Source organism: Haliaeetus albicilla, chromosome 11 (genome assembly GCF_947461875.1).
Source record: "Haliaeetus albicilla chromosome 11, bHalAlb1.1, whole genome shotgun sequence".
NCBI classification, from domain to species: Eukaryota; Metazoa; Chordata; class Aves; order Accipitriformes; family Accipitridae; genus Haliaeetus; species Haliaeetus albicilla.
Window position 1 is genome coordinate 5,923,266 of NC_091493.1, and position 21,646 is coordinate 5,944,911.

The 21,646-nt window shown below is 44.3% G+C and overlaps 1 protein-coding gene across 4 annotated transcripts in view; it reads left to right on the plus strand.

Moving 5' to 3' along the window:
• The window catches only part of A1CF (APOBEC1 complementation factor), a 28,936-nt gene extending 13,191 nt beyond the window's left edge, over positions 1-15,745 (plus strand). For 2 of the 4 annotated variants that reach the window (XM_069795908.1, XM_069795912.1), the window contains 7 exons: positions 1,529-1,693; positions 5,113-5,210; positions 6,101-6,371; positions 7,916-8,124; positions 10,407-10,543; positions 11,185-11,318; positions 13,667-15,745. In XM_069795908.1, coding sequence (XP_069652009.1) covers positions 1,529-1,693; positions 5,113-5,210; positions 6,101-6,371; positions 7,916-8,124; positions 10,407-10,543; positions 11,185-11,318; positions 13,667-13,818 — 1,166 coding nt within the window. In that variant the 3' untranslated portion in view covers positions 13,819-15,745. Of the gene's footprint in view, positions 1-1,528; positions 1,694-5,112; positions 5,211-6,100; positions 6,372-7,915; positions 8,125-10,406; positions 10,544-11,184; positions 11,329-13,666 lie in introns of all 4 variants that reach the window. The other 2 variants (XM_069795911.1, XM_069795909.1) reach the window with 2 other exon arrangements.
• The last annotated feature ends 5,901 nt before the right edge of the window (positions 15,746-21,646 follow it).

The following is a 21,646-nucleotide window of genomic DNA, read 5'->3' on the forward strand; positions in this document are numbered from 1 at the left end:
AGTCAGATTGGGCAGTGCTGAAACCTGAACATCAGCCCAACCTTGCTCCACAAATCCCAGCTCATTCATGAGCCTTCCTAGCAGGAAGCAGCCTCTTTCCCTTTAGTTTGTTAATTTTCACTTCCAGTAAGAAAAACAGGTCTCCAAATTCTACCCTCTCCCTCTAATTTTCTCTATTTTGGAGCTCCTATCCCATCTTAGACAGGTTATCCAAGTGGAGATGTGAGATAGAATGCCTTTTTTTAGATCTCTCCAAAAATATTTTGCAGGATTCTCATTTTCCCTCTACCAGCATAGGCATCCTCATGTTTCTTCCAGGTTTTAGCACAATTAAGGCCTGGGAGGACCCAATCTTCATGTCATAAAGATGAGAGAGAGAGAAAGAAAAACCACAGAAAGACTCACTCTTCGGGGGACATTTGCAGAAGAGGCAGACATTTTATTTCATTATTTGGAAGGAATATCTAGCACTTACCATGCTGCAAAGACAGAAAATGGTCCCTACTGTACATCCAAAGAGCTAGTTGCTGGGCTGATTAAAATTGCCAGAGGAAAAGTGGGCCACAGGTAGACCACATGAAATTTGGGGCTCTGGATATTAGTGGGTGGCCAGATTTCAACCACTCCTGAAGAGTAAAGGGAGGAAGATCTCCTTGCAAGATGTGCAGAAGGGACGGGGAATAAAAAGAGGAGGAAAGAGGTATCATTGCTGTCTGGAGAAGACAGGAGGTGAAAAAACCATCACTATGTAGAGGTCTCTCTTCCTTACCTGGTGTCCTGCTGCTTGTCACTGATTCCCACAGCTTTGAGACAAGTCTGTGGCAGTCAGTTTTCATTACATATTAAACATCACTAATTGACTAATCAATTACTTAACAGATTAGGTGACTCAATGCAAATGCTTATGGACCTCAGTGTGATAACATGGTGACAACATCACCTTTAACTACCTCTTTATTTGCTCTTTTTATTCTCTGCCCCTCAGCAGCAGACACCCACACCCGGTTTTGTGCCTCCTTACTTTTTGCGTCCCTCTTTTCTGCTACTTCTGTTGCAACTTCACCCAGCAGGGACCATAGGACTTCAAATACTTGCACACAGAGGCATCCTCGCTTTTACTCCTTCATTTCATCCAGCTGGGACTTCTGGATCCCTTTCCTATTATCTAGGGAATGAAACTTTCTCAGCCAAGAGGGATTTTTAGAAGTTCATTAAAATATTTCCCTTTAGAGAGCACTCCAGGGAACGCAGACCGTTAGTGAATCATGCCATATTTTCACTTCTTTAATTTTGGACGCTACATTTCTGCAGGCATCTAAGGTATTAGCGGGAGCATGCTCAAAGTGTGACCATCTGCTTTTGGAAATGAATTAACAAAGCAGCTGTGCTTTGAGCTAGAAAGGCTTCTTTTGGTCCCTTTTGTAGAATTGGCCTGTTCTGCTGTTCATTATGCATGTGAAATAGTCTCTGAGCAGAACTGAGAGGAACCAAAGCCTGTCTGACACTGACCACGCCAAATCCTTTAAAGGAAGGATCCAGCTGTGGGGACATCCTATAGCCGTTGACTGGGCAGAACCAGAAGTGGAGGTGGACGAAGACACCATGTCATCGGTAAAAATTCTCTACGTGAGGAACCTCATGCTCTCGACCACTGAAGAGACCATAGAAAAGGAGTTCAACAGCATCAAACCAGGTAGGAACCCATTGACATGGTAGCTCCTAAAGAAGTACTGCTACTGCAAATGGAAATATTTCTCCATTCATAAAATGTCAAAGAGATAAAAATAACTGGTTTTCCGCTGTAAAATGTTCATGTGTAATGCCACAATAATCATCATTAGGCTGAAGGCTCCCACCCAACATGCACATCGTGCCATCCCATTAAGGGCTGCTTAATTTCCAGCTAACAACAATACTAACCTTTTTAGAATGATTGGCAACTGGAAGAGATCCAAAATGCTGCATGGGGATGCCCGTGTCATAAAAATTATTTTGAATCATTTCAGTCTTTCTTAAAAAGAGCCAGTTGGTGAAACAGCTGGGTAATTTCAGCATTCTTCTTCTATGGCAAAGGATGATGACAGAAATAGAGTGATTTAATAAAAAGGCTTTTTATCTAATCTATCTGAATTCTGAATTCTATCATTTTCATACAAAACCCCCCACATTCTTCTGTAAATTTGTGAATAATCGGTGCTTATCATTTAACACAGAATATGACAGCATTTCTTTGTGGCATATATTACACACACTTAGGTGAGATTTTTTCAAAAAGCAAGTAGATTTGTTGGGAATAAAAATCCTGCTGGCTTTCAAAGGAGATTTTACTTCTGAGTTGCTCCAGCTTTAGGAAATTCCACCCCAAAACAACAAAGTAAAAATAACCCATTTCTGCAGCTCTCCAAGCCACACAGTCCATTAGGCATTAGTAACTTATGCTTGGCAATGTGAAATCGCCTTTCATCTCATTCCTATTAACTTCCTTCTATTAATTTTGTAAAATACACTACAGACCTTAATTTTTCCTGCACTAACTTTTCATTTCTGCTCTATACATTTCTCTTTTTGTACTAGGCTGCAATGCAAAGGTCTTTATGAGGTTTCTTTATGAGTCTTTTCTGTCCTTTTAATGTTTCTGGCTAATACTTCTAGCCACCATCAAGCTGTTAGAGATCCCATTTTACCCATGAATTAAATATGTACCATCCCACTCTCTTAACCTTTTCCTCCTTTATTTACCCAGTTTTGCTCCTGAATGTTGAACTGTTCGCACTCCCCAGAAGCACATTTATGCCCATCTAACACTTTGGTAATAGCCATCTGCTTTGCTGCTAAGACAAGTTTTCTAGTACAACAATAGAAGATCTCTATTGTCTTTAATTTTCCTTTCATCACTTTATCTTTTTACTTCTTATGCTGGAAATTCTTTTTATTTTTTTTAAATTGACAGCTTTATTTATTGTGGATAAAATCAGGAGTGCCTTTTTTAAAGCAATGCCATGCTTTCAAAAAAGTGTGCATCAAAGCAGCAAAACCTGAGCTTTGGGGAGAGTAAATGCAGTTTAAGTTATAGTGAGATTACAATCAAACACTCAGCAAGAGTCTGAAATGATTCACTTCCCCCCCTTGGTTATCTGCCTTATTCATTGTGCCACATTTCAGTACTGCTTGCCTGAAGTGTACATTTGATCCAGAGCATTAAGAAGCTGTTTTGACAGTAACAAGTCACCCAATAAAAAAATGTTCCTAACCAAAGGAGTTACGATCCCCATGACAGAGCAATTACCACATTGCTACGGGCTCCATAGACACTACCAGGAATGCTGCTTATGCATCTCAAGTTGCAATATAGTACAAGTATCACCCCTTAAATCTGTGCCAAATTCTGTGCCTGATGAATTCTATAGAGATATGCATCACTTGTCTCACTGAAAAGCCCTGCCCTTGATTTTGGCAAAAATCCTCATCCCTGGCAAAGTTTCCAGCAGTAAGGTCATGGTTCCCAAATGTACTGAAGGGACAATATCCCCCCTGTAACATCACACGAACGGTCTCTCTGTGGAGATGACCCGAGGGTGGTTATCACATTGCTTTGCCTCAGCAGAGGCAGAAGCAGGGAAGAGCACAATTTTTGGTCCAGACAAGGATCAGTAACACAGAATGCTCTCCAGGAGGAGGAAAGGGGATTTTCAAAACATACAGAGTTCATTAAAGCCGTGATTTGTAAACAAGGTGTCAGCATATAACTCCCATAACTTCAGGCTTGGAAAATCACCCTCTGATCCCAGAAGGACACGAAGTGCTACTTACCATTCCGGTGTCATTGTGAAGATGTGCAGGCTGCTCAGGTTATAGGCTGGGAGAGACCTCACTTAGCCTGCTGGAGCTCCTAATGACTCTCCCTGAACTCCTAAGAAATATATTTTCTCCTGCAGTAATTTAAGTAAGTGCTTTTTCTGTGGCAATATGACATTTCCCTGTGCACCTGTTCAGCTTTAAAGGGTAAGAAGTCAACAGAAGAGTCATTCAGCATCCCTTAGCCATATTTCCAAAGGATATGTTTAGGGGTGTTATAGTTTCAGTGGCTGGGCTGCTTGACAACTGTGCTTCCCAACCCACAGGAGAGGGGAAGATGAACAATTAGAGAAGAAAAGGCATATGTCTAAAGCTTGTGACTGTGGGGAATAGGACCGGTGTGGTTATTTTGGAGACAAACTTCTTAGTCCTGAGTATCTCAGTGCCAAGAAGTTCCCGGCAGCAGAGCAGCTAACAAGGGAAAGGGAAAGCTGTAGAGGAGGGACATAAAGAGAAGAACAAGAAGCCATTTACATTTGAATTATTTTGGGTAATCACAGAGGTGTAAGAAAGACTCAGGCTGGGGGCATCAAGGTGGGAGTCTCTAGCCCAACCCTGCTCCCAGCAGGGCCAGTGCTGCAGAAGGCTGACTGGGGCTGTGTCCGGGTGAATTGGGGCATCCCTGGGGATGGGGATCCCTCACCACCTTGGGCCCTGTCCCAGGGCTGCCCCGACTCACATGGGAAAGGCTGTTTCTTAGGGACAGACCTGCTGCCCCCTCGGTCCCAGGCCATCCCCATGCTCGGGACTGCTCTGTCCTTGACAGGACTAGGTGCTTGTTCTTGGTCAACATCCTGAGTCAATGGTTAAGAGAAGAGCCTCCTGAAGCTGCGTCTGAGTAATGTGTACGACGCATGTACGAAACCATGGAGATGGCGATCACATGGTGACATCAACCTGTAGCTCACCAAATCCTGGGCTGTTGCATGTCCTGTTCAGCCACCCGGTCTTGGTGGTCTGTCACAGAAGGGAGACACAAGACCAAAGGAAGTGTCCAACAGAACCTTTTGGACAGGAGAAAACCACTCCAGTATAATGGGAAACTTACTAGTGCCTGGCCCCAAATACTTCTAGTTTGCCTTGAAATACTACAACCATTATATATTTACTTTCCCATGGCATATACACCCTAAGAGGTAAGAAGGCACTGGTCAGCCCTTGCTCTCCAAGGGCTCATAACCCAACACAGTTGCTCTTTCAGATCTGTATTTTCCAACTAATACCCATTTCCAACTAATATTCCAACGTTTTCTGCAGGTGCGGTAGAGAGAGTAAAGAAAATTAGAGACTACGCCTTTGTGCACTTTAATAAAAGAGAATATGCGGTGGAAGCTATGAAAGCCTTGAATGGGAAGGTAAAGCTGCTGTAAATGCTAATTCGTGGGGCTTATGCGCAGTATATTATACACAGCTGAAACAAAGCTGCCTGGTTTATTAGTTACAAAAACTTCCTGAAGGTGTTAGCCCTAAGTTCTCTTTGCAGGCTGCTTTTATACTCCTGAATTCATTTTTCAGCAGCTCTGGTGTACACAAACTGTTCAATTTGGCTTCTTGCTCCTCACATTTTTGCTAAATGTTTGCCCAGCTCAGACTGTAGTTCACTGCTCAGAAAAAAAAAAAGCAGAGTAAAGCCAAAACAAGGACTAGCAAACGAGGGGTTACGGGTTCCCTTGGCTCACGCTCACATCCTTGTTCCAGGTCTGCCAACAAAAACACTCACAGGACAGTGTGTGAATGGCAAACCGGGACAAACAAGGTCAACCCAAAACATCTGCTCCAAATTCAGATGCGGATTTGCAAGGAGGTTGCTGTATTTAGTACTTCTTGCACTGCATGTAATTCACGCAACCGTAATGCAAGAGCTGTTCCCAAAGAGGTGTTAACCCCACTCCTATTTTTAGTGCTACTGCTGTTCTCCATAGGAGCACATATAATCTCGCTGACTTACATGCTACTTTGCAAGGGAAGTGAAGCCTTTTGAAGGCTTCACAACTGTGCTAATTCAGTTAAGGAGCCTCTCCTGGCTGGGGTCAGGGCTGGGTGCTGTCAATGCGTTAAACCTTCACCCAACCAGTGCCTGCTTCCACCTGTGGGAGGGAATTTTGGTTTTTTTGGGTGGTTTTCTGCCTCTTCACATCGCATTAGCAAACCATGCAGGCGTCCTTAGGCAGGATAATCCCCGTGTACTTTGGATACTTACACTTGTGCTTCTCCCATGCTCTCTCCCCACCACCCGGGCATGAAGGTGCTGGATGGGTCCCCAATCGAGGTGACGTTAGCCAAACCCGTTGACAAAGACAACTACGTCAGATACACCCGGGGCACAGGTGGCAGAGGTACCATGCTGCAAGGAGAATACACCTACGCCTTCGGACATGTGTACGACCCCGCCACCGCCTACCTGGGCGCCCCAGTTTTCTATGCACCCCAAGCCTACACGGCTATCCCCAACCTCCACTTCCCTGCCACGAAGGGGCTCAGCAACAGGAGCATCATCCGGCCCCCATCCATCCGAGGTAACGCCCGTCACGCCAATCTTCAGCTCTAGCAAAATATCTCCTCCAGGGCTTGGGTGGCTGCTCCCTAGGCTCATGCTGAGGGTGTTGGCTTTTCCCTGGATGCTGGACCTCTTTCAGTCAGGGATGGAAAACACAGGATTTTAGGTTCTGTCCTTCCCAAAAGCGCAGTGATCTTCCAGCAGACTAAGCAGGGCATGAAAAAAATAACCATTTTCCCAGAGCAAGCCTGAAAGAGCTTCCAGATTGCCCTTCGTCCAGTGTCAATAAACCATGAATCCTCCTGGTTTTGCCCCAGTAAGGAAGACCAAATAAAACAATTTTCCTTTCCCCACTTCAAAGCCAACTCCCTCAGTCAGCCACCAGCACAGCTCTCTGCAGTGTTTCCTCTTTGCTTTGAAGGTCACGGGGAAAGTTTTACCAGTCCTGGTGTTTTCTGACCCAAAGCCGCGGAGTTTCCCAAGGAGGTCACGTTGCCCTGATGCAGGGTAGAGAACCAGCACTGAAATCAAGCAAGCTGTTAACTGTGTGCTCTGGGAGATGGACTCCTTTTTGGGGGGAATCATTAACCTAATAATAAGCAGTTTATGAAAACACGGAGTATTTCTGAAAGCTGCTGGGGCTCTGCCTTTGATCTCAGGTGACTGCACCTGGGATAAAATCAAATCCCACACTCAGGTACCCCCAAATTAAATATCATTGCAGATATCGTTTGGTAAGTGCAGAAGTAAGCTTTGGGGGCTAGCAAAAAAAACCCCAAAACCAAACCTGCCCATTAGATCTTCCTTCCAAAGATGAAGCCTGTGGCATTCAGCTTGTGTCCCCAAGCCAGTGACCAGGTCCCACAGCAGGCTGAGACCTCGTGTAGCACCCCAATAGGGCTGGCAAGGACTATGCCAGCCAATTTTTCCCCCTTCGCAAGGAACGGGACAGGGGAACAGGAATTTCCCTTGCTGCACCCCTATGTTTTTGCCTGCACAGGTGAAACCCGCTTCTATGAAGGTTGCATTGGGAAAGGTGCAGATGTGATAACCCACCAGCCCTCTCTTGCCTTACAGTCTCCCCAGACACCCAAGTAGGGCTCCCCAAGGAAAAATGGAAGTGAAATGGAGGAAAAAAAAAAAAGGATTTTGGTTTATATAAGCAAGGGATTGTATAAACTCTGAATTCTTCAAGAAAGTGAAATTACACTAGTGTGTAGCAAGTGATATCAGCTGTCCCCTCTCTGCCTTTCAACTACAAATCTGGGTAGAAAGGTGTCACTGTGCGTCACTGAAATCAAAACTGTCCAGAGGAGATGAAAACTGGGTCAGAAAGAAGCAAGGCTCCCCCCTATCCTGAAAAAACTCACCTGTCCAAGCATACGAGCCCAAAAAGCAAGAGTGTCAGTGTGAAGCCTGGGTTATCCCAGCAGCAGGTTATGGGGGCCTTCTGCCCATCTTCTCCCCAAACCCGGCAAGTGGGGCTAACTTTTCCATTTCAGCAAGAATCAGGGTAATTTTTCCGGTGATTTGATTCAGTTTAATGCCTTCTTACATTCCTAGAAATTTACATGAATGTACCTGTAGGGGCTGCGGGAGTTAGAGGACTGGGAGGTCGTGGCTACCTGGCATACACGGGCCTGGGGCGCGGATACCAGCTCAAAGGAGAAAAGAGGGGAGATGATAAACTCTACGACCTCTTGCCAGGAATGGAGCTCACACCGATGAACCACGTCACACTAAAGCCCCAAGGGATCAAACTCGCTCCTCAGGTATGTGCACGAAAAAAGAGTCAATATCCCGGCCAGAGGTGGTCTTTGCCCAAAATGCTTTTGGGAAAATGCCCCCCTGCTTGAATTTGCACTGGGAACTGATAACTAAATCCATTCTTGCATCTCAAAAGACATTAAAAAAATAAAATACCACTAGCTGCATCTTGCAATACGTACCCGCCTCACTGGAGCGCGGCGTCCACTCTCCCTTGGAGGAGAGTTTTCATAAACACGCCCGAGTGTAAGAAATCCAGCTATGGCTGTCGCTTCCTAAAAGCACTGAGGGTAAAGAAATTCTCACCCAAAATGGGTTTGATAAACAGGATGCATCACTTGGAGCTTCACCAAGGAACAAATGCACATATATAAAGAAATAATGTACATTTTAAAATCATTTATGTGAAAAGAGGTGTTGACCGCCTGCACAACCCAGCCCAGCGCAGAAACTCTGGTTGCTCAAGGAGGCTTTTGATGTGGTTGTGTGTGCAGGACTGGGATCCAGATGGATGGATGAGGGCTGAGGAGAACAAACCCAGAACAAATTCCCTGAGTTTCTGAAGGTCCGGCTCTTATGGCAACTCCTTTCCCCTTATATTATCCAAAGCAACATGAGAAACTAACTTAACCCTGAATTTTGAAGCACATCCTTGCCTATTAACTTTTCAATTGCCACAGCATCCAGTTTGCTGAAGTCTTTGAAAACATCCTTTTCTCTCCCAGAAAACTGCGAAGTGAGTTTTTTTCCCCCCAGCAAAATTTCACAGTCCCCTTACTCTATTTTATCAGCATATAAGAGGGGTGAAATAGCCTGCGCAGTGCTGCACTGCCTTAGGGCAGGTAAAATTCATTTTTTCCTCTTCCCAGCCATGCCAAACGCCCGTGTATTTCAAATAGTGCAGTAACAGCACCAGGCACTTGCAACACTAGGTTTTGGGGCACATTTTCCCGGCAGCTGAGCTCCCTAATCCCCCCACTGCTACTATTTCACAACAGCAGGTCTTAAAGAGCTACATCTTGCTTCACAACAGCCTCATTAATAGGACAGCCTCATTAATACCCATCAACTTGGTCAGCTGCTCCCATCCACTGCACTGAGACCTTTTCAACAGCATCTTTGAATGATGGATTTCGTTCCCACTGCCTAGCTGACATTCTCAGTGTTAATAAGCAGGTCTGCCTTATTGAGGATTTAAATGTTCATGTAAGATTATAAAACCAACATTCATATAAAGGCATTGGGACAGCAGTTGCCATAGTCAAGAAATGCAACAAACTAGTTTATTTACACAACAAAGTGCTAAACTTCAGTTGCAGTTACGATTACAAAATTAAAAGCAGTAGTGACTTTTAAAATTTACACTTTAATTTTAAATAAAATTAAGTGCAAATTTTAAATAAGGTAGACCACAGAAAGACACAGGTTGGAGGCACCCAGGGTCTCCAGTCCGACCCAGCTGGCAGCATGGCCAACGTTACAAAGCCCCAAGACTCAACAACATCTTCTCAGCTGAGTGTCAGGGCTGGTGGAGCTACTTGAAAGACATAACTGGTCTGAGCACCACTCACAGGGAGACACGGGCACACCATGCTGTGTTCAAACCCATTTGGGACAGCACATACCCAGTGGTATTTTTTTTTTTCCCTTAAAAAAAGAAATACAAAGCCAAAGCAAGAGTGTTTCCGGACAGCGATTCCCAATTACCATGGAATAAGCTGTGCTAAGACTGGGGGCAACATGGTTCAGCATTTCTCTTTCAAACTAGAAACAGAAATCGCCTATTGAAGCCTGTATAATTAATTGGATGGAGACACAGCCTTTTTTCTTCTTTCTTTTTTTTTTTTTTTTAAAGAAGATTTGGACTTTTCATGCACTGTAACCCACTAAGCCAGGGAGGCAACAGAGCAGTGAAGATGAATGCAACCCTAGTGTTTTAGCACTGTTAAAGAAAAGTGCATAGATAGAGTGTCTGGGGAGAATTGAAAGAAATCCACACCGATAACAGAATAAAACAGCTAATCAGCAAAAGGACAAAGATGTCTGATTTAATGGGGTAATAATTAACTTCAGGAACTAAATGGATTTTTAAAGTATAAAACATATAGATGAATCTTATACTTCAAGGTGAATGTAGTATCCTGTCTGCCTTTTTTTTTTATTTTTTGGCTAAGCCTTGAGAAAGCTGCCACGACACCCCTGAAAACCAAGTGCAGGGGCTGGAGCTGGGTGAGAAGGCCACCGCACACCAATTAACCCAAGCAAAAATCCCTTTTCTGCCTTCCAGATCTTAGAAGAAATCTGCCAGAAAAACAACTGGGGACAGCCTGTTTACCAGCTCCACTCTGCAATTGGCCAAGACCAAAGACAGCTCTTCCTATACAAAATCACCATCCCTGCCCTCGCCAGCCAGAACCCCACCATGTATGTAACTATTCGAGGTTTTCTGGGGGTTTGGATTTTTTTTTTTAAATGGTATTTTATCTAGCGTCTCTCCTCAAAATACAATTGCACAGGTCTCTATTTCCTTTATATATATTAGGGAGAAAAATATCCACAAACTACAATAGACTGATAGTGATGTCTGCCACACTTGGCGCTCTCTCTCTGGTGGTGCAAAGATTACAGAAAGCCAGAAATAATCAGGCAAAAGGGTGGTTTTCAGCACAAAAATAAAGCATACGACAGCTCTTGTGGCAAAAAGAAAGCAGCTTGAAGAAACATGCTAATAATTCAGCTCCAAATATGGTTCTAAACATTTCTGACCTAAAACATTGTTTGCTGTGTATTTTAAAGAAAAACCCAGACTGCAGCAGGCTTTCTTTTGGACTGAAAATGCACAACATGCTCTGAAAGGATGCTGTGTCCAAAATGAGACCCGGGGCTGATAAACTCAGCAAACAAACCAGATTATTACGAGGAGACTACTTTTGTTAATGCATCAGCATAGTAAAACAGTGTTTCCATTTGATATGTGGGATGATGCCATCCATGAGTGGATCAAAACATCTTGCAGGAAAGTCCTAGAGAAAAAAAAACAAGCTAACATTTTGCTGTACTCACAGACATCCCTTCACACCACCCAAGCTCACTGCCTATATTGATGAAGCCAAAACCTACGCAGCAGAATACACCCTTCAGACGCTGGGGATTCCCATGGAGGGAGCAGAGGTGGCTCCTGCAGCGCCAGCTTTTCCAGGTATGGGAAGGTCTGTACAGCAAAGGTCTTCTGGAATATTCTTTTTCCTGCTGCTTTCTTGTGGATGTCAAGAATGAACCCGTTTTTGGCCACTGAGGACAGACCTGGCTGTGCTCCCCCCACGCCTCTACATTGACTTATGTTACTTATGTGTATGATACCTTTAATGACTATATAGTAATTTATCTCTGTATCAGGACTACCCCAATTACAGTCTACACACCATAGAGCAACTCAGGCTGGAGGCACCAGGGTAGGGGGTCTCTGGTCCGACCCTGCTCCCAGTAGGGTCAATGCCGCAGATACCGCAGGTTGCTTGGGGCAGCGTCCAAGGATGGGGATCCCCCGCTGCTCAGGGCCCCATCCCAAGTACTCACCTCCACTCCACTCCTTCCAGTCTGTGGATGCCTCCCTTCAACTGGGAGCCCCAGATAGGAGGCAGGATCCCGAAATGGAGTCCCCACTGTCACATCTGGGATGAGTCCCCTCCCTGGATCTGCTGGCTGCAGCCTGGCTAATGCCACCCAGGATGGAGTAGATCTTCCTCCCCACCAAGATGAACGGTTGATTGATTCACGGTCCACACGTCCTCCCCCAGCACCCCCAGCTCCTCTTTGAACCAACACTTTTGATTTCATCTGTCAAAGAAATGGCGCAACTGTGAAAGTTAGGATCCGATCCCAACTCTCACACCCCCACTGGAAGGTTTTTTTCCAGTTTGGGAATTCATACTCAACAGCTCTTGCAACTGCCCAAAACAGCTTGGCAAGTCATGGAAAACACAGGCTGGGAGCAGGAATCCAGCTTGCAGGCATTACATTTACTGTGCTCTCCAGCATGACGGGTTTTCTGATGTAGTGGGAGCAACACATGCCAAACTGCACATGAGGAATGCATTAGTCAGTACTACTGAGTTGTTTGGAGTGTCTCAAGGATGGATTTAAAAAAAAAAAAAAAAAAAAAAAAAAAAATCCATCCGGCTTCCTGCCACAGGAGTCCGCAAAAGCCACAGAAAAATCAATTTGTCTGGGTTTGTGCAGGCTTCCGCAGCGTGGAAACCAAATGGGCTCTTTATTGAATCCAGTCTCCACTTACTGCTTAATTATAATCTCTCCTTTTTCTTTCATCCACCCTTATTTATTTGTCTTGGAAACTCAACAAATTGACATACATTAAAGTTTCTGCTTGCAACACACACCAGTCCTTGATCAGGGCTTGCTGAAGCCCAGCCCAGCTCAGCTCAGGCCATGCCCAGGTAGCAGCTCATTTCTCTTATGATGGTGGCAGATATGTTTTAAATGTCAGATTTCCCAATTCCTAGTTGAAAAGTTACACCTCACTTTGCTGATGCAAGGAAGATACTTTGAGTGGCCACAATACTCAAATTATAGTGAATTTTTCATGTTTTTCCCTAAGGTAACACCTTCAACGAGGCAATGTGCTCTCAGTCTTGCCCAATATCTCTACTCCCCCCACTGAGAGGACCTCGGCTCTGACTGACCTTGATTTGATCCCATTGCCCATCTAGTTGTTTGGAGATTTTGGACCCTGGGAGATCTAGTCTGGCAGCAGAGCCTGGTCCAGCAGAGCCAATGGGCATCCCAGCTGCTATTCCCAAATTTGGGCTTTGTCTTAATTCTTAATTCTTTCACAGCAAAATATTGTGGTCTGGTTGACAAGCTGCTATACCCTGCTTTCAGGCAAATGAGCCCCAAACGATGTTTGTTTTCCCAGTGATTCAGCAAAGCTAACATTTTCCCATGGAAAATTTAAAGTGTTGAAACCACATTTTCCATTAGAATCTGATGGGAAAAAAATTCCAGTTTACTAAATATTTTCTCCCTGATATTGCATAGAGGGACTTCCCCTCCTCTCTAGTGTGGCTGTCCTGAATTGCATCTATTTTGACTGTGAAGGGTATCAGAGCCATATTTTCCCTATGAAACCTGCCCAGATTTCCCCTATATTACTTCATTTTCTTGCCCTCCTCATGTCATGTGTGGGAGGATGTGTACAGAGCACTATTAACATCCTCTTAGCTCAGAAATAATCAAAGCATAAGGAAAAAATATTTAACAGAGAGGGGCATTTTTCAAGCAGCGTGTTAAACAAGTAATGGGTGAGAAAATGCATTAATTTTCCAGCTTTTTTTATTACCTTTAACATGGAGAAAAAACATGCCAGAAATGACCTATTTAATTTAATTAAATTATTCCCATTAACAAACTCATTACTCCCTACGTCATTCCCATCGACAGCAAAGTCTTCCCATCAAAAACTATCAGGCACTGGTGAGTTTTGAACGTCTTTTCATTAATCTGCATTTTTTTCCCTCTTTTCTCCTGCAGGATATACCATTGCTAACGCAGCTGCGACCGTCACAGCCACTCAGCTCAAGCAAGCGGTGACTATGGGGCAAGATTTAGCAACGTACGCAGCCTACGAAGCCTACCCGGCCTTCGCAGTCGCTGCACGCAGTGATGGCTACGGAGCATATTAATCCTGTCTTTAATCGAGTTCCCTTAAATTGAGCACAGGCAGGAAAAAAAAAAAAAAATCTCAGTCTGGTAATTCTTACACCCTCATGATTTTAAACTAATCTGTCGCCTAAAGTTAGATTTTTAGTCGGAGTTTCATTCTTGTAGTTCTTTAGTTTCATAACAGAATATTGGGGGGGAAAGGAGAAATAAAATTAAAAAAAATCACTCAAAATCAGATTTTCGCACTAGAAAGCAAAATCTCAGCCCAGAAAATGAATGGTTCTCAGGTGTGTATATATACGTACATTTATGTATATATATGTGTATATATACATACACACTGTTGTGTGTTTACAAGCAACAACCTGTGCTGAAAACGGTTGGTCCTGTGGACATTGTGACATGGGACTGGGGAAGGCTGGGGTGTCTCCAGCAAGCCCCTCTGTGCATCAGGAGTTCTCCTCCGTTCACCCCCAAATTTCTCAAGCCAGGCAGAGCAGTGGATAAAATGAAAGGTTGTCCTTTTGCCCCACGGAGGTCTCCAGTTCGCCTCTTACAGCCTCCAGTGCTGTGGGGATGTGTTCAGGCATCTCAAGCAACTTCTAAATTCATTCTGGCACAGCCAAAGAAAAAAGACATTTATCATAAATATGTCCACCCAGTCTAACAGGCTAGTTTGCATGCTCTTGAGCACTAATTTGATTTTTAAAGCAGGAGGCAAGCATTCAGCAGTTTTCCCTCTTAACTTTGCTACTTCTCAGACATACCTACAAGTCACAAAACAGCAAATAACAGCGTATTTTTAGCAACCTCCCATCAAATGGCACCTTCAGTGAAAGATAGGAAAACTTTTAGGACTATTAAGGTTGACTAGAAAAGTGCTCTTCATTAGGGCTAGTTCTCTACTTAATTAGAGCAAAAGAGCTCACAGCAGTGGCCCAGTAATAACAGACACCTCTACAGGAATAAAATTATATACAGGGAACCTTGTATATGCACACTAAGAAAATTTGAATCTGCTCAGTCTAGGACCAAAAAAAACCCTTTTGGGGGAGAGAATTTACCAGCTGGCTGATGATGCCCACTAATTCCAACAGATTTGGCCCCAAATTTTTCATCTGGTTTAGGTGACGTAATGTGGCATCACACAAGCCGTTTTAAGTGGAGCTTTTCCCATCCATCCCCAAAGCTGTACAAGGCACAATGGTCTGTGACAAGGTGTTGACTACCAGGAGCTATTTTCTATTCTGACACTTCATCTGACTCGATTTCACTAGGAATGGAACAAAAACACATAAACTGTATAGTTTGTGGTCCTATTAGACCCTTTCTATTTATAAAGTAGCTCATTAGGGTGATCTTAAAGGTATTACAAGCCCTCTGCAGTTGCTGTTCAGCACGCTTAGCTTTGCAGAAAACAACAAACCTGTTCACAGAGGGTGAAATAACCAAGAGTGTTATGGGTATCGTGGCTTTATTTTCTCTTCTGTCTATGTCTTTTAAATCGTGTTTGACTGCCAACGAGTAACATATCCATGCGTGTCTGTCTCACTCTAAAAGACTCCTGTTGGCAGAAAGTGTTTCTCTCTTTCCATGTTCAGTAGCTTTAGTCTGCATTTTCAGCTATTTATGTAAGTTCAGAAAGATGTCAAAGAAAAGGGCAAGAAGCAGTATTAAAAGTGTGTGCATGAAGCACTTATTTTTGTACGCGTAGTACAATATTTGTATAGAGTTTTAACACTATGAAGTGTAGTGAAGAATCACACTATCCATTTATTGGAGGACAATCATGTATGTTTAATCAGAATGAAGTGAAAATGGCAGCTCAATCATCTGTTACAAGGAAACTATAACCAGGATTAAATTCTGTGAAGCAAGTCTGTAATTCTAGAGTAATCCAAGGACATTAACTGGACTTCGAAATATCATTAAAACTTTTTAAACCAACATACATGCCTCAGTCCTTTTATACCCCAAGTTTCATCTGAAAAGGTCATCCTGTGCATGGTAAATAAGAGCACACTTTGCTCTGTAGGGATTGATTTGAGGTCAGACAGGCAAGGTCACAAGCTGCTCAGCAATGATGAGAGGGTTTTCAACATGCACTTTGGGGACACTTGGCATGCATACGCAGCAGAAAATCAGCGGTGTTATGCATCTCCACTTTTAAGTAAAAAATCAAGGGGTTAGGGTTTTTTTCCACCACCTCTTTGGCCAATATTTATTCATCTGTCAACGCTGCAGGAATCACTTTTGCTATAAATTTATTACAGTGGTAATACCTTTGTTCTTCACCTGATCCTTACCTGATGTCTCGGGGGCAATACCAATAGCAAGAGAGCAACGTGCAAAAATAAGGGGTTAGATGGAGTGCTACATGATTTAGGGCTGTGAAGGATTGGTTCCACCTTGGGAAGAGCCTGTTGCCAGGTCACCAATACATAAATCAGCTACAGCCCTGGTCATTTTAAGAAGATGAGGACCTCTTACTTGGAAGATCATCACAGTTAAATGACTGAGCAATAGCAATTCCTGCTTTCATGCCCAGTACACAGGGTTCTGGGTTTGCACCTTTCCAGAGAAATCCTGAGCCCAAGAAACATGTGGAAGTTCTGGTACCTTGCTACTGATAGCACACAGCGCTCAGCCAAAGGCCTCCCTACTAAGCCAAAAGAGATTTCGCCAAAATAGCTTGACATTGTTCTAACAGACTTACAAAGAGGTCAGCTGTATTCTGGGCTTTAGCAAGAACAGCAGCTCTGCCAGCTCTATTATTTTACCTCATTAGCTTTTCCTGATGTCCTGCTTTTGTTTTCTTTGAAACCAGGGCAATGGTAGAATTAGCTTTTGTGCTTTAAGTTTCGCCTCTCCGAGAACTGAGATTCTCTCTTTGCTCAGCAGCAGCTGGCTGATCAATTTTGGAGAGCAAGAATGATTTTTCAAGAAATCTCAAACCCACAACCCAACTTAAAAAACATTATTTACCATTTGTAAAGATGTGGGTTCCCAGTGGATAGCAAGACAAAGCCAAAAACCATATCCATCCTCCACAAACAAGTCCAAGACATGTTGGAGCTGTAAATGATGAGATCAATGGCCCAGAAAAATCAGCAGATGGCCACACATTTGGCTGCTTGCAGGACAGGAGGTAAAACACCCTGCGTTTTCCTTCCCCCTTCTTCCAGCCAGCCCTTTCCTGGAGGTCTCTAGAGCACAGGCCTCATATCTGAGGTGCAAGGTGAGAATAAAACATGTCTAAGGATTACACAACAACTCCACCTTTGGAGCTGGATAGACCCTGAAACATTCCACGCAGAAACTCTCTCCCATGTTCCACTGAGCCCCCCTTTAGAAGTCCATGGGACAAGGTCTCCGGTGACTTTCAAGGGGAGTTGCTTTATCTTTGAGCTTGCATGGCTTCCTTTTGCCACTAGCCCTGCTAAATCTCCCATAGACCATCTCATCTCCCCATGACATACCTAGCTGGATTTCCCTTTTTTGGGAAAAATAAAACAAAAACAAACAACCCCTTTGAAGGGTGACATTCCACTCAGGGACCACAAAACACTGCTGGTCACTAGCCGCCTGGAGGTCAGCCTGTCCCTGGTGCTGCTCATGGTACTCGCAGGGGATGCTCCTTTCTTTCAAGGGCTGGAAATTATTGTGTCCCCCCAAAACCTTGGTCTCAGCTAAAATGGCAATTCTCAGCTGCCCTTTGTTAAGTGCTAGTGGGGGACTTAGCCCCTACCCACCAACCCCTCTCCTTTGCGCGGTGCTTGGGGTGGGCTGCTCTCTCCCTGGAGATTCCCTGCCATCTCAAACTCCTCTCCATGCCCAGAGACTTGCCCTCACCTGGCTCTGGCTACCTGCAGGAGATGGGGACTGTGCATGTCCAGATTTAGGGCTGTTTAATGGAAACACTGGGAGAGTGACGTTCCCCGGTCCCCAGGCCCACCTCATGCATACGCAGCCCCAGTTGTGAAGATGATAAAAAGCAGATAGCTGCTGGTGGACCTGTAGGTAGGTTGCACACAAGTATCCTTTGTGGGATGCATGCAAACAGCACCAGACAACCACAGGATCAGACAGGTCCTAAAAGCCTATATCAAAGCCCAGAGACAGTAGAAGGATTCTCTCCTTGCCCCTCAGTGCCTTGGGTCAGATCCTAATTTAGCATCTCTTCTGCAGCTCCAAATACTGTCGGTAAATTCGGGAGGGATAAGATGTTGTGCAGGAGGAAAGTTGCAGCATGGTCAAGTTTTGCAAAGGAGCTCTGTGAGGCGGCTCAGCCTGTGGACACAAGTTTCTCAAGTTCATACTAGTTTATGTCCCAATAAAAGAAAAAAAAGGTGGAGGTTTGCTCGCCTCCCGAGCACGTAGGCAAGACACAAATGGCTATACATTGAAGGAGAGCAGCCCGAGAGAAGGAAGAGCAACTGTGATGAGTAATGCTATATTTAACAACTGGCAAGTTGCCCAAATTCCTGAAGAATTTTTCTAGGCTTTGGCTCTGTTCAGCAGCAAGCTTGTTCTTGTGTAAAACGGCACTGGCACCTAGTGGCTGTTGGATTCAAGCACAGCACCCCAAAACGACATGCAGGTAGGAGGAGGGAAGGCAGGGCTGTTTGTCACTGTATGCCAACAGTAGATGACAGCCACAATGCTATTAAAGAGCAAATAAAACAAAGGTCTTCTCTCAACAGCCTTTCTCACACTGAGGCACTCGGAGCTGCTGAATTTTCTAGACACAAAAAAATTACAAAAAGTTCCAAAAAACTCCCCCAACACTTCAAAAAGCCTGTGCCCACTGGTGACATAAATAAATAAGCCTGCTACAAGGTGTTTCACAAGGGGACCTCCTCTGGGGCACTGGTGGGACTCTCCAGATACTCTAATTCTGGCTCTCAACACCTCTTCTCCCACGAGGAACACCAGCTCCCTAAAAACTCACTTTTGGGGTCAGATGCTCATGTTTTAGAGGGTAAATCTTACCCAGGAGCATTTTAACTGGGCAATTCAATTTTGTTTGTGTAAACATGTTCAGTACAAGCACTACTTAAAAAAATCCATGGTTAGTGTAATGCAATAATACAAACAAAATTATGTGAAAAAATCAACTAAAACATCTCAGTGTTGCCTGAGAAAAAAATGAACCTCTATTTCCTTTTTCCCAATGTACTTCTTCCAGGAAAACAGGAGCACTCCCATGCTATTTATTCTAGTTTATACAACATAAGGAAAACGGCAAGTAGAGAGACAATGATTGTTATACCGGGATTCATCAGGCAGCACCATTTTCAGACCACGAAGCAGTTCCTGTGTTTCATAAAGATGATCTGACCCTCCTTTAAGGGGCTGCAATGTGTTTCACCATGCATGGTCCCACATGAAAACATGAGGAAAGTGGCAAAAAACTTCGCAAGAAACTTTCTGGATCATTTTGCAACTTGAGCATTGCTGCACTGACCAAGCCTGTCCCATGGCACAGTGGGATGCTGGAGCAGCATCCTCTGCTGCTGCCCTCATCCCACAGATGCCACCACTGCCATCAGAGTGATTTTGCTAGCCAGAGCAGGGTGGACAGGCCAGGTGGGTGAGTTATTAGGGAAGGGCATTAAGATCATCTTCAGGGATTTGATTCCCAGTGTTGTTCTTCCAAAGCTCACCCTTTCCTGACTCAATATTGTGATTGCTTTGAGCTCCTCCGGATGGGGATCTCTGAGACTGATTGCAGCTGGTTTAAAATGAATAATTCATTCTCTCCTACTGGTTTTAAAGAGAGGCAAAATTATCTGACTGATGATTCTCTGAAGAATTAAAGAGATTGCATACAAAATTGGTACACACTGTTGGAGCTTATTAAACATTTAGAATTGTTTAGCTGTAAGACACTACGAGAATCCTAAATCCAGATCTGAAAGGCATCTTTTCTTCTCCCTGTGGCCTCTGGATCTACTACTTACAGAGGTTGGAAGAGACTTGGGGACTACGGAGCCATCCCTGCTTACGGCACCCCATGGCAGCAGTGGTGGGAGGCTTTGTCCAGCCAGCTTCTGAAACCCCCCAGAAGATTCTCTGCCTTCCTGGTTGATCCTCAACCTTTCTGTGTTGAAACTCTTTCAGCCAACGGGTTTTGGGACTGTCCTTCTGCCCCTTCAATAGTACCTTCATTCTGTGCTTTGATGAAAACCTCCACTGATCTTTCACATGGGTTGGAGGGGCACCACGAGCCCTCCTGGTGACATACCTGTAGGTGATTCAGGCTTTGGCCATTGGCTCTGGGCAGCCCTTCATCCAGCCAGAGCCTGCTCACCTTGTGTCCTTCCTGATGCTAAAATGAAGCAGGCTGAAGTCTGTTCAGAACTGCCTCACCCGCAGCTTTAATTCATCAGTTCAATTCTTACCGATTTCCAGCTGCAGTACCCAAAATATAAACTTACCACAATGAAGTCCAACCCTTCTCTGGTTAGACATGAGTCACCTTTTGCTAGCAGCTGCAGGTTCTCCCTCACCAACAGGTCCCTCCTAAAATCCCCATCCTGCATATGGCCCCTGGTGTAATGCCAGTGTCCTCCCATGACACCCTCCTATTGAAACAACCTCTGGGACATGTAAGCATCCTTATTTTTGATCTTTTTGATGTGTCCCAAAGTGATATTTAGAGGATATAATGCCATCTGCTGCCCTTTGCTGTAGTCAGAGGGCTGGGCAGGAGCTTAACACAAGGACAAGAGGGAACAAAGTCAGCCCTAAAGTCTTTCTCACCCAGCACCCTGCTTCTGGACCGTGTCACAGATGCATAATGTCTCCACGTCATAAAATCATAGCAAACATATGTAGTCCTTCCAGGGACTGGGCGGCCTCTAGCCCGCTGTAGTTTCTTGGGCCACTTGTAATTGTTTGAGAGCTTTCAGCGGGCTTCTCTGCCAAAAACTTGCCCAGCATCCCCTTGAAATGATGCAAACTCACACATGGTGGGCAGCACTGAGCCCACCTGGCACACTGGTCAGTTCAAAAGTGACATTTGTGAAAGAGAGTAATACAGTCTAGCAGGAAAAAACTGCCAACAGCTTCAATATTTTATTTTGCGAGTGTCTGACCTTCCTTTCCTTACTCGACACCTCTGACGTAGGGCCCCATACAGCCACTCTCATCAGGCACCTGTGAAACCAAGCCCACTGATTTATGGAGAACGATGAGCAATTCGCTTCATATGACACTGTTGCCTCACCACCACCTGTAGTCTATGGTGGCTTTTAAGTCAGAGAATGAATCCTCCAAATGCCCTAAACCAGAATGATTAAATGAAATGATATTCAAACCTTTCTGATGAGTATCTACCCTATTTATCCCTCTGCCACCCTAAGAGGTCAGCTTTGCACTTCAAGCATGATTGAGGAGTCTTCTCTTCTGATGACTTGTGCATTCAGCAGCTCTTTCCAGTTTTATGGACTTGGTTCAATTTTATGGACTATTTTATGATCTGGATTAGCTCCCAATATGCACTAATTCTCTCTGAGAGAGCCTATTCACAATCAATAAGCACTTGTTTAATGACTAAAGAAAAACAGTTACCTCTTTTACTACAATAAGAATCAACTGCAGCAAGATCTGGCCAGGATGGGGACTGCTTGAATGAGAATACGATGGACTAGTGAGACTGAATTGCAGGTAAAAGTCAAAACTTTGCAGGAAGTCAAGCTTTGCACAGCAAAGGATGACCAGCAGCACTTGAGGGACAGCCATGATGTATAGAGTCACGTATGCCACAAAAAAACTCTCAGGCATGCATTGTGAACATTGCAGATACCAAATCTACTGCACAATTCCTTTAATGAACGAGATCAC